General features: G+C 32.6%; 1 protein-coding gene across 3 annotated transcripts in view; it reads right to left on the reverse strand.

Annotated features, from left to right (window-relative positions):
* LOC134529683 (uncharacterized) overlaps positions 1-13,307 on the reverse strand; it is a 236,620-nt gene that overhangs the window by 115,805 nt on the left and 107,508 nt on the right. For all 3 annotated transcript variants that reach the window (XM_063364036.1, XM_063364038.1, XM_063364037.1), the window contains exons 4-5: positions 11,305-11,449; positions 4,888-5,015 (exon numbers count right to left, since the gene is read on the reverse strand). In XM_063364036.1, coding sequence (XP_063220106.1) covers positions 4,888-5,015; positions 11,305-11,449 — 273 coding nt within the window. The remainder of the gene's footprint in view (positions 1-4,887; positions 5,016-11,304; positions 11,450-13,307) is intronic.

The following is a 13,307-nucleotide window of genomic DNA, read 5'->3' on the forward strand; positions in this document are numbered from 1 at the left end:
TTTTAATTACTTATGTAAATCAGAATTGTTAAACAATGTTATATGAGAATTGTTTTAGCTGTGAAACTAAAAATATTTTGCTTGTGTAATGCTTTTCAGGCTTTAGTTTGACACGGTAATTATTTGTTACGAATTATTATTTTATTAACTAAATCACACACCATATTATAACTATGAGCCCAAGAGCGTGTGAAAATGTTAATTCCAACTAAAAATAGGCTAGTTTAAAAACGTTTAAACAAATCCCATGCGTGGAATATTAATTGTTTTTATTTTCAATTCGTGGCAATGTGTTTATAATGTAAAGAATAACCGTGAGGTAGGTCCGTGCCGTTTAGTTATCGCGTCACGGAGCGGCGTACATGTTGTCATTGTTCATTCATTCGACCCAAAACATTAACAATGCCTATTAATGCAGAATCTGTTGCATCATAACTCTATGATAAAGTGATATTTGCAAAACTTCAAATTCAATCTATTAGAATGCTTGAACACATCTAACATATATATTATAATATTAAATTAAAAACAAATTTATTATAATCAATCATAGCTTTAATATTAATTAAACAAATTTTCTTTATGGTGTGAGTATTTAAACACTAGATAATATTGTTAATTAATCTATATTTATTGAATAATTATTGATATCCTGAGCTGTTATTTTGAAGTGAGTAATAATTTTGTTAATACATATTTGTTTAGAAAATTGACCTCTCTCTTTCTTTTTCTCTTTCTCTATCTCTTTCTCTATCTCTTTATCTCTCTTTCTTAATCTCTCTCTCTCTCTCTCTCTAGGCCGTTTTACCCCTTACGATATACTTACGATTCGAGGTTTGGATTGCCAAATAAGTTTCAATTCTATCACATGTACTGAGCAACACGCGCTTTTTTTTACATATTAGTATTTTTTTCATTCGTTTGGGTACTTGATAAGTTCCTAATCCGTACCAATGCCTTAAAATTTATCAGCATTTGCCACTTTAGCTGAAGTGGTGGAAGAGAATGCCTCGTTTAGTGCAACTGGTTGTAATGAAGGTTACGGCTCAAAACTGCCGTGTTTCTTCTAATTTTTGTGATAAATTTATGTTACTATTCTTATATAACGCCATCTGTAAAGTAATCCACCACATGTATTGGCTTTCCTTACAAGCATGACATGGATTAACATTTTGCAGCAACCATAAGTGAAAGTGAAAATTATTTTAAGTTCTTAATAAAAAAAACTATAAATTTAACACACTAAAGTAATGTCTCAAAATGAATTTCAATTCGAAAGTCACATTCTGGGCACAAAGTAAAACTTTAAAATTACAATTTAAAACTAGCACTCTTTTGAATAAAGATAATACAATCCATTAATTATAATGCCTAAAAATTCGATTAATTTTAAACAAAGCTTTTGATTACAAACACTAAATTTAAAAGCAGTAGGCCTATATTTTGGGCTTTAGGTTATGACAAAACAAAACGAACTTCTGCTTATTTACATGAAAAAGAATTACTTTATCTTAAAAATCACATTTGAAAAATTACACTTGCTTGAAGATTAAAAAATATAGCAAACAAATATTCTTCATTAAAATTTGCAATTAATTTTTAAAACGTGCTTTCTTATTGGGGGATCCCAGTTTGTTTGGGATCCGCATTCCCATCACTACAACTTTTAACTGACAATTGCGGCAAAGTGACAAGTTGTTGCTATGAATTTAACCCATACAAATCTTCCAAATAAAATTTAAAATCCTAAACTGTAACCGAAATTTAAAAAGAAACAGAGTTTTAAATAATATGCTCACTTTTTTTTATACGAACCTCCCAATTAACACAAGGTTAATAATGGGTTTCACTACTACTAGCGCTGTTAGTTCGCAGGCCGCCGCGAGATTCACTAAGCGGACATAGAATGAAGGTAACTGGCCATACCTATCTATATGACCGCTATCTGAACAGCCACCAGTTCGTCTTCCTTTATGTCTCGTCCATCAAGTTGTGTGAATTCATGACCAATGGCTTTGTGTTTGACTCATCACAAAAATCGTGTTGACGCGTTTTGTAGGTGTATACACATCCATATTAACATGATGACATGGCGGTGTGTATGTTGGTATATGCATGCAGGCAGAGCCTAGCTGAAACAGTCTGCAACCACACGGAACGAAAAGTAGTCACGTTATGTCGAACGCACTCACATGCACACACCCCGTGTGCCTCAGAATCCCAAGGCAGACTATCACTGAGCTACACAGACATGTCGAAAATGAACGTAAACTTTTTTGACGTGACAACGTCTAATAAATCGATGAACGCCGGCTGCACGCACGAAAAAGTGTCCCGAAACGCACATTGTCCTGTTACGCTGTGTCCCGTTACGCTCATTGTACGCTTGCACTGCATCTATCTCTCTTCCACTCGATTGGAACAACCATCGATTTGACTTTTTCGAGGCACATTAAACTTGAAACACTCCCATTCGTTTCCTACTTTTCCTATCATCGTCCTATTCTTAACAGAATAACACAGATTGGAAGAAGTTAAATAGCAAACATGTACAAAAAAAAGTTATAGTTAAAATAATCTCTTCGTTAAAGCAATAAACATATTTGAATTAATGAGTGCAAATAAAAGTAAATTTATCAATTAAATTGTAGATTTCATTTCACTCCTTCTTTGTATCCATAAAAAATAGTGATAATTCAATAAAAATGATTCAATTTTATTCATAAAAGTATGCAATCATTTCATCAATGTTTTGTTATGATGTTGTCACGTTAAACCATCGTCCGTAAACCGACTTTACAGACAACCAATCTTTGTATAATGTTATTTCAGTATAAAACGTATTTTAATTCACAATTATTTATTTTTTTGGTTATTAAAGTGTGTAAGATATTTATAAAATATTTTTGTTACCAAAAATATTTATTTGGCACACCGATACGCTTTAAACGTCCCCCGATTTACATGTAAGCGAATACATACAGGTTAATGCCACCACACGCGTTTTGCTGTCTGGACTACGTCGGCATGTGGCGCTTGCGCTTAAGATTTATTTCATCGCGGTAAACTTCCGTCCGTGGTGCGCGCGCAATTTATCGAGTTTTCGTTGCTTACTAAAAATGTTATCCTCAACGCGTCTAAATACGTATAACATAAAAAATGCAAGCAATGTGCAATTACTATTTTACTATGAAGATTTTACAAACTTACCATACCGTTGTATAGTGAAAACAGAAACAATTAACAAGTTTACAACGGTAACCAAAATATAATAAATAGTTTATGTTTGGGGCTTCTCTCCCAACTTGACGTCGACTTACATTGAAAAGTAATTTTTTAACAATCGGTAAAATCAGTGTTAAATAGTTTAATTTCACCTTTTTTACGTTTGTCTTTATTATTTGGATTTATTAATTCTTGCAGCTGAGATAAACAAGTAAATTATTACTATTCAAATTTTTTATGAGTATTTTGGTATTAAATAAGGTGGACTACAATTTTGCTATTGCGGCGACTCGATATTCTCCATTGCACTGTTGTAAAGTTGTATGTGTAATCCTTCACTAAAACAATTTAACATAAAAACATAATGTTGCATGTTCATTTTACCATAGCATTACACTGCTGCTCATTCACAACGATGTCCCTTTGGTGTAATATAACCCTCGCATATTGTGTGTAGTGCGTGTTGCCTACTGGCAGATAGTTCAAATATAACGTTTGCGACAAGGATCTGCATTGAACGAAAATTTCTTAATCGAGTGTGTTGTGACAAAACAAAAAAAAGGCTGTTTTTTCTGGTTCATTAAAATGTACTGGTTGGTAGTATTCCACCAAATACGTATTGGAATTTAGTATTAAAAATATTATATGCGAACTAAACAGGCCACCGCCATTTTATTTATGAAGGAATATGACACTTATCAACTTTTTTTTCACATGCGTAAAAACATTGCCATAGGGAAATAGTTCGTCTTTTTTTCCTTATCAAGGTTTAAATGTTTCTTTTTAAAATTTCCTGTAAATATTTTTTCTTGGTGGTTTCGCCTTATTATCCTGTAAGGAATCACCGGCATTACGATGTCAGGGTTATTTTGAAATACATTTTAAGTGTTTCTCAGACAATGACGATCCCGAATGTCCGACTTGTTGAATCAGTGGATTAAGAGTCCCAGGTTCAATTCCACACTGGGACTGGGATTTTTCATAAGTAATAATTCGTTTTCCCGGGGATCGCTTCTAACTCGCGGAAGGCAACGGCAAGCCACCGCTTTGGTCACGCCGTGAAAATGTTCAGGTCAAACCTCCGGATCGCTCACCTGATAATCAGCATCTATCTTCACCACCATGTTCGTGAACGCAAAAACTTGATTAAAATAAATTATCTGCTTTTTTATGATAGTTTATTTTATTTTTTTTGTTTTCGGTAAGTTTTATCGATATATTTTCACACGGTACTTCAAAAAGAGATTATTTCATTACTTCAGAATTACTTAAGGACATGTTCGGTTAGATTTATAGGTATTTTTTCAAGTCTTTCACATAATTCCTTAACTTTAGCCTATGTATGCACGTGTTAATAGGTGTGTGTGTGCATTTGCTTGTGTTTGTATGCAGTGCGTGTGTGTTTGTGTTTATGATTAAAAATTAATTAATTTTCTACACTATTACGAAATAAATTTTGCTTGATTAATAAATTACATCATTAATTTAAGTTCCTGTAATGGTAACCACATATCCAAGTGAATAACATTCTAAACATTTACCATTTATAAAAGATTTATTGCGCTGAAGTACACGAGTGACACTTATATTGGCATCCACAAATGTGTTCAAACGGAAGTCTACATTAGTGCACTACACAATGCAAACACTTATTACACTTACCGACACAAGGATTGTGGTTAACTGTGGTGAATATCCTATCGCAGCGTCGCTTCATGTGGTTGTTTGGGCAGATACAACCAAACATAGGGGATAACCTCAACTTTGTCCAAGCATCATGACACAAATCCCTGTGGAAAATAACAATATATAATAATTAACATAACTTTGACAAAGATCTATGAGTTAAATATGTTCGATTTTGAAACGCATTTATAAAATTCAACAAGTACTGTTAGAAATTTTTTCAGCATCCCACAAACAGAATGTATTAGATTGATGATTTTTTGAAATAATTTAATTTTTGTTAATGATACTGCACTAACTGAACGCATTGTAATACAGTGAGATACACGGGCATTAAGAAGGATCAGTTTGGTTAGTTTGTATTTCTTTATTTTAAGCAGTAACATGCCTATCGACAGCTGACTAGCCATAGGTGGTAGGCGCCATACATAAAATACACAAAAATATTAAAGAAGAAAAATGTAGAAATACATACAACATAGACACAATATAAATGTAACACAGACAATTAAAAATACGAAAGTCTAAAACAAAGAACCACTTCAATAAAGCAAAACAGGAATAATTACAAGAAACAATAATAATAAACTACTTTTTTAATGTACCATGTTTTTATAACGTACTAAAAAGTATAAAATAATTTCTCTAATCCTTATGAAGGATAAAACCATATATATTTCTAACTTTTTCTAAATTATCCTGAAAATTTATACTTGGCAACTTTTGATAGCTATTAAAATACTTGTAAGATAGGAAACGAAAAACATGGGGCACATGCAATACATAACTATGAAGAGCGTAGAGAATAGCTATCAATAAAATAACTTAATTATCGGTTCACATTATTTGCGGTGCAATAAAATTGTTAGTTGGGCTATTAATGCATCAATTATCTGCTGCACGCGCCCCATTTTTTTTGTTTTCAATCTTACAAGTATTTTAATAGCTATCAAAAGTTGCCAAGTATAAATTTTCAGGATAATTTAGAATAAGTTAGAAATCTGTATATGGTTTTATCCTTAATAAGGATTAGATAAATAATAGTGCGTGGAGTCCCTCCGCGCGGAAGAAGTGAAATTTCGTAATGTGGAAATGAAAATAGGAAGGGGCAGAAATTGATTTTTAGTGAAATCATATTGTTTCTTTAAGACAAACTTTATTAACTTTGCTTACAATTCACAATTGATCGCATCTTTTAATTATCATTTTCGAGTGGAGAAATATCCAAATCTATAACATTTACAATGGGATTATGATAACTAAAGTACGATACGAAATGTTTGAGTTCTATTTTTTCAATATTTCTTGCAAAAACTGCATCAATGGTAGTTCCCCTTTGGTTTTCACGACGCTCACACAGTTTACTTCGCTGCATAGCAAGAATACCACGCGCATGTGCTTGGGATCTACCGACTCACTCTCTTTCTCTCTCCTACTTTCTACCTTTGTGTATCTTTCTTTCTCTCTCCCTCTTGCGTTGGCCTGTAACAGGTATACTACGCGCATGCGTTCGAGTGCCACGCATTCACTCTCGCTCTGTCTCTTTCTATTCCCCCTCCCCAGGAGCGTTAAACGTTTAACGCAACCTTGTTGGAAGTCGCATTAGAAGTTTCACTTCAATTATTTTATACTTTTTAGTCCGTTATAAAAACATGGTACATTAAAATTTTTATTTTATTATTTTCATGGTTGATGTTAACTAGATTTAATTAACACCATTCCGTGGTTACATGTTGGGGTTCGCGGTTCAATATGAGATGTACAGAAATTAAAGTTTGGGCACAGTCCCGTTCGTGGCAACGAGTAGCCAGACAGTGGTCGAGATGTGAACTGAAGTGTCGGTTGGCTCACTTGGGCAGGGGCAGTACACGAGGTATCCAGTTCGCGGTTGAAGATATTTTATCATGCAACAAGTAAAGACAATGTTAGGGTGCGGTTACACGGGAGTCTGAACTAGTTCAGGTGAACATGTTCAGCTGTTGAGTGCGGTTACACACAGTCTGAACATGTTTCGTTCGAGGCCATTTCCCATTTAACTTAAACAGGTTGGCAAAGTAGTTCAGATCGACATATCTTCTACATTAGCCTCTGATTGGCTGTTAAAATATAAACAGTCCTTTGCAGAAATTCAAGATGGAAAGTGTTTCTGGCACAAGTTCGAGTAATATTTCACCGAATGCAACAAAAAAACATCAATAGATAATTATATATATTTTTTTTAATTGATCCTGACCTTAATTTTCTTAAAACTGAGATAGGTACTCTCGCTCAAAAAATAATAAAAAATAAGTTTAAAAATGTTACTGTGCATGTTGTTTGAATTCCCGATTTGTAAAAAAATATTGAACAATATGTAAACACATTCAATTTCTGCTGATAATGCTGTATAAACAAGTGAGAAAATCCCGCGTTTTCTGGATACAATTACAAAATAGAGATCAACAACACAGTCATTCGTTGACAGTAGAAAATCGGTTTTAGAGCTAAACACACTTTTCAGCAACTACCGTGTAACCGTACACTTTCGCGTTTGTAAACGTGTTTACTTAAACATGTTCACCTGAAGTAGTTCAGGGTCCCGTGTAACCGCGCCCATAGACTCACTTAGATGGGAGCGGTTCCTCTGAGATGACGTGTCGGTGCTAGATACTTCCCGGAGTTGAAAGGGTAGTAAGTCGTTAAGTTCGTTGCGGGCTGGTTTTCCTATCGACCGGTTTTATCCGTCACGTAACACGTAAAACGCTATTAAAAGACGTCGCGTCGGGTAGAGTGGAACGTAATGCGCTGCGTGCAGTGTTTTACTGGGCGACGCTCGTCAGATGTGCAAGCCTAGCGTGAAGACATGAGGAATGAGGAGTGGTGCAATGAAAGGAACAATAAAGTGCATTATGTATTGAGAGTTGAATCCATGAAATACGAAGACGAAGAAAACGATCACCCATATGACCAATTTACCGACTTTTTGACGTGACAACGTCTAATAAATCGATGAACGCCGGCTGCACGCACAAAAAAGTGTCCCGTTACGCACATTGTTCCGTTACGCTGTGTCCCGTTACGCTCATTGTACGCTTGCGCCGCATCTATCTCTTTTCCACTCGACTGTTTATAAAGTGAAGTGAAAAGTTAATGTGGTTTTCATTGCTTATTACAACAACAATTTCGGAAATAAAGGTTAATTATTCTTGCATTTTAAAAATATGATTACTAGTATAATTTCAAGTATTTATTATTTTATTATTAAAATAAAAATGATTCAATTTTATTCATAAAAGTATGCAATCATTTCATCAATGTTTTGTTATGACGTTGTCACGTTAAACCATCGTCCGTAAACCGACTTTACAGACAACCAATTTTTTCATCACAACTATTAAACTAGCTTAATGATAAGACTTACTGCTGATTATGAAAGACAGTGTAACACAAATGTGCATGTAACTTAATAGCGGATACGCTGTTCTTGTGGTTAAGGGTGAATATTTTATGGCCTAAATTCACTGATAATAACCTATTATTATACTTAATAGTGGCCTCAGATGTTGTGTGCAAAGAACTGTACATAAGAGTGTTTAGCAGTGTTTACACCGATAAGTGGCACACGGATTCAAATTGCTTGAAAGATATAAATAACCAGGGCTCACTTTACCCCCCAAAAAAACCTATAGCTGCAGTGACTATATATTATTTCAATATAATTATATACAGTATCATACGGTCATATACTTGATCTGTTCGCCATTCAACATTATTTGCTCCGTCAGTATTTGCTCTTTTTTTTCAACAGGTTCTTGAATTCAGCTTCTGCCATGTTGTACAAAATTGGATGCCCAGCTACCAAATCAATCAATTGTTCATTCTCTGCTGCCGAGAAACGAACCACATACAGTAGGGGGAGCATAGGAGAATTGGATCAACAAAGTATACATTTTCAAGGGGAATAAAAACATTTTTTTATGTTAGATTTTCTCCTCATTTTTCATGCATAGTAACCGTCTTTTAAAGGCAAAAATACTTTAAGGTATTCCAAACTTTTATTTATTGAAGTTATACTTCTTTAGGCGCGTTATGAAAAAATGATGAGAATGAAATTTTAAGATGCGCGCGCATCACTGTAACACAAAATTCGCGGGTGCGCGGGAATAAGGGGATAAGTCAAATATTGGCAAAAATTGTTTTTTATGGTATGAAATAAAGGAGAACAAGCTCTACAAATTGGTCCAAATGGGTTAAGTCTAGCACCCTAGCACTGAACTTTTGGAATTATTAATTATTGATCTTGTATAATTGGAAGAACTTTAAATGTTTGATATCTTAATTTAAGTAATATTGACATATCCCCTTTTTCCCGCGCACCCGCGAATTAACAGGTTGAAGCTGCCCGCTAAACCGCACATTAAGTCTCGAAAAAAAGCTACCAACAAAATAGAAATAGAACCTCTATTAGTCGCGCATCTTGGCACGCTCGTCGCCTCTGATCACTGTTTTCATATTTATAACATTTATCCACAAGTTTCTAGTTTCTACATTCACAACACGTGTTTTAGTTTCATACAAGTGCGAATTATATATGTGCTAGTAATATTTATATTCAGTAGTGATTTAAATGGAATATTTTTATTAATATTATTTACTATTCGTAAATATTAGTAAAAAAAATTGTGCTAATATACTTTTTCAAGTGTTCCAATATAATTGAGGTTAACTATTTGTATGTATTATTTATTGATATAAATTAAAAAAATATTATTTAATATAATTAATACTAAATATAAAATTATTAATATTAAATATATATGATTGGTTATTTAATATTTACAAAATAAAGAAATAAATTTAATAAAACATTTAATAAAAAAATTGTGATAAAAATTAAAACCGAACATCAAATTAAAATATAAATTTTTAATATTTATTATTAAATTGAATAAATAATAAAAATTTATAAAAATAAATGAATGAATTTAATGAAAACTTTTTGATAAAAATGAAAATTGAATATTTAAATTAAGAAAATAATAACTATTTAAAAAAAGAATAAACTTAATTTTTTTAATTTATTATTAAATTTATTTATTTTCTTTTAAAATAATAAATAATCAATAATAAATATTTAAAATTAAGAATCTTATAATATGTATTATATATTTATTATTCTCTAAATTTAATTTTTTTAATTTTTCAAATTCAAACTGAACTGTGTTGACTATCTTTTTCCAGCTCTTTTATTATTTTATTGTAATTAATTATTTGCATGCAATTAAAAACTTTTTTTAGTGATGCCAAAGAAGTATAACTTCTCACGCGCGTACATAAGTAAACGCACCAATTTTAATTTTATTTTTGAAACATAAATTTTTCTTGGAAAACTGAATTTTATATTTTTCAGATAATTCAAATATTTTTTGGTGTAAATATTTTTCTAAAAACAAGAAATTTCGGCAAATTTCGGCGAAATTCGGCAAATTCTGAATCAAATTTGGCAAATTTTGGGTCAATTTTGTTAAATTTTATAGGTCAAGGTCAAAGGTTATGGCCATCCAAGATGGTCGTCGTGACGTCACAATCCAAGATGGTGGTCGAAAAATCAATCGTTACCCTGCATCCTTCCAAAGGACATAGATTTATATACTACTCCCATGTCATCCACCATTTTCATAATACCACAAATTTTTAATATCTACACCTAACCTAAAAACTCGTTAATATGATAAACCACAAACCTTTTTTTTTATTTTTCATTAAAGTGGCTTTACTTCAGTATTACCAATAATTTAACCAATCATCTTACAACTCTACCAAAATACAGCACACAGGCTATAAATGGATATGAATTTAGACATAGACCTGGTTTTATAACATTTTTTTTCTTAACACAAGTTAATGAGTCAATATCGCCTTATTTACTCAGGTTTAACGTTATGGCTTGCTTGTCAACATGCGTAGTTAAGCATATACTATGCTCGGTGATGTTTCTATAAACATAACATATCAGTCACCCTGCAAAACCTATGAATCTCTAGCAAGATTTCGGTTTGTCTCAGAGGCTAGCACAATTTGACTGAACATAATTAGTAAACTCATGATTCTATGTTTCATAAAGTGGACATTCCCGGACATGGCTTAGTAGGGAGGGTATTTCATTATAAATACACTGCTCCAGTACCAACATAACTACACTACTCCCGCAACAATTAGCCCCAGTTTACCTTATACTATTAATTATTTTACTCCACCCTCAGACATATTAGGAAAAAATATTTAAGTGAACTGGCGCAACTTTCGAACACATTCATTACATTAATCACACCTTCCATCGTTCGTGACACACTTTATTTTTTTCCCGAATGTATTATTTGTAAAAATTTGTTTTGTTACCAAATGAATACTCACCGGTCATCCATTCTGCATTTTCCTTCTCGTACTTTACAGTTAGTCTTGAAATCATCAAACAGTGATATGCATTTCCTCTCTTGCTGGCAGACGGACAAAGCGTGGTTACACGTTGGCAGGGCATCGACAGGATATGGATCTTTCTCTGCAAAACACAATTAAGTAAAAAAATAATTGTAATTTTTCACTGCAGGTCATTCACACTTGTTCAAAGTAACATGTTCAAATTATTTGCTTTGCGAATTTAAAATGATTTTGCTAACTCTTTGCTGAAAGAGTTTTTATAACAAGCTCGTATTAAACAATCGCAAAGGAAAAACATGTAAATGTGTATTTTAAAAGTGTATTGTAGTTTGCTTTGGCTTTTACGTACATTTGAGTTAGTAAGCTAAATGGTTTTGTGACTCTTAACTATTAAGATTGTATACTTTTGTACTGCTAGGAGGTTGTAAGGTGCCTAAGGCGCCGATTAAAAATGATGAATAAAACACTTAAATTTAATAGTTAAGACGTGTTTCACTTGCATTTCAAATGTTACCCAATTGTTACCCTTCAATTTTCTATTGTATAGGTACACATCTCTATGGAGTACCTTATATTTATGCCTCATGATAGACTTGTCTCCAAGGTATACTTATCTCTTTGGTGTTACAAGTCAGTGAGTGATGAGCGTAAATATATAAAGGATTATTTGAGGATAATTATTTAGTTTTGAAAATTTATTTGACACTAATCAAAGTCAGAAGTCAATGCATAACATGCATATGCATAATAAAATTCAAGTAACTTATAAATTCATAATAGTATTTCTAGATTGTTTTGAGGTTTTGTAATCTCCATGTTAACAAAATTATTTAGTTTGCTGGGAAGATGCCATAAATTTACTTTTATTTTTGTTAAAAACATTCTGGTCAATAAATATAAAAAAATTTAAAATAAGAATATTATTATGGTTTAGTCGAAAATATTATTTTTTGTATTGGGGTTAGTGGTATAGAAATACTGCGTCTGGAACAATGTTAATCTTATGGGACTACGATTTTGGTGGTAGCTTGCCAATCTTAAGGATTCGGCTATGATCGGGACCTCGTCGAAAATCTTCAGGCACTTTCGTCCTTTTCATTTGAAATCCTACACAGTGGTTTATAAGTTGACTAGTATCTCCTGCGAGGCGCACTACCATCGTGGATAGTCATATTTTTTATATTTTTCTCGGTATTGGCTACTCATACTGTAAAAATCGTTTTATGTTAGTTCTTATGGTGGTTCCTTAAAATATTTAAAGAAGTTAAAAATACTTCGGAGGTGGGTGGATTCGAAGCCTCTACCTTCAAATTACCGATTTAATCTTGGGTCGATCATATCTCAGAACAGATTATAAGTGTGTAGGTACTAGCAAGAATTTCTAACTTTGATAGCTCGGACCTCTGGATTGGAAAACATTAGCCTTTGACCGCAAGGCCATCGAGACATTTACCAGACCGGGAATTAAATAAGGTGTATAAAAAATAAAACATATATTCTGACTTGTATCATTATTATTTTTTAATTTGAAGGAATAATAGCATCACCAGCTAGAGGGCGTAGTCACCATATTTATTTTCAATATTTGCGATTAGGAGTGCTAGTTAACACACATGGTCAGCAAGAGGGCGCTGCCGCCATCTTGTTTTCAGTGATCGATACAAGGAGCACATAGTACATAAACCATATTCTAGATTGCGCTGTATAAAGTCAACGTTTGTACTTTATAGAAATATTTATATTGATCAATTTTGGTGGTTGCAGAAGTCGAAACAAAAAATTGTTTGATTTATGATATGCAAATCTTTACAAATTTTAAATAAGCTAAAACGTTATTTTGTCTCTGGAAGTATGCTTATCTTTGGTTTTTTAAAAAAGGTAATAAATTTGTTGTTTATTACTATATTTGTAAAGAATAGGAGATTCATTTTGATTTTATTTTGCTTGCGTTAAAGCATTGATTTTTTTTTGTTTAAAGA

Source organism: Bacillus rossius, chromosome 2 (assembly GCF_032445375.1).
Source record: "Bacillus rossius redtenbacheri isolate Brsri chromosome 2, Brsri_v3, whole genome shotgun sequence".
Lineage (NCBI taxonomy): Eukaryota > Metazoa > Arthropoda > Insecta > Phasmatodea > Bacillidae > Bacillus > Bacillus rossius.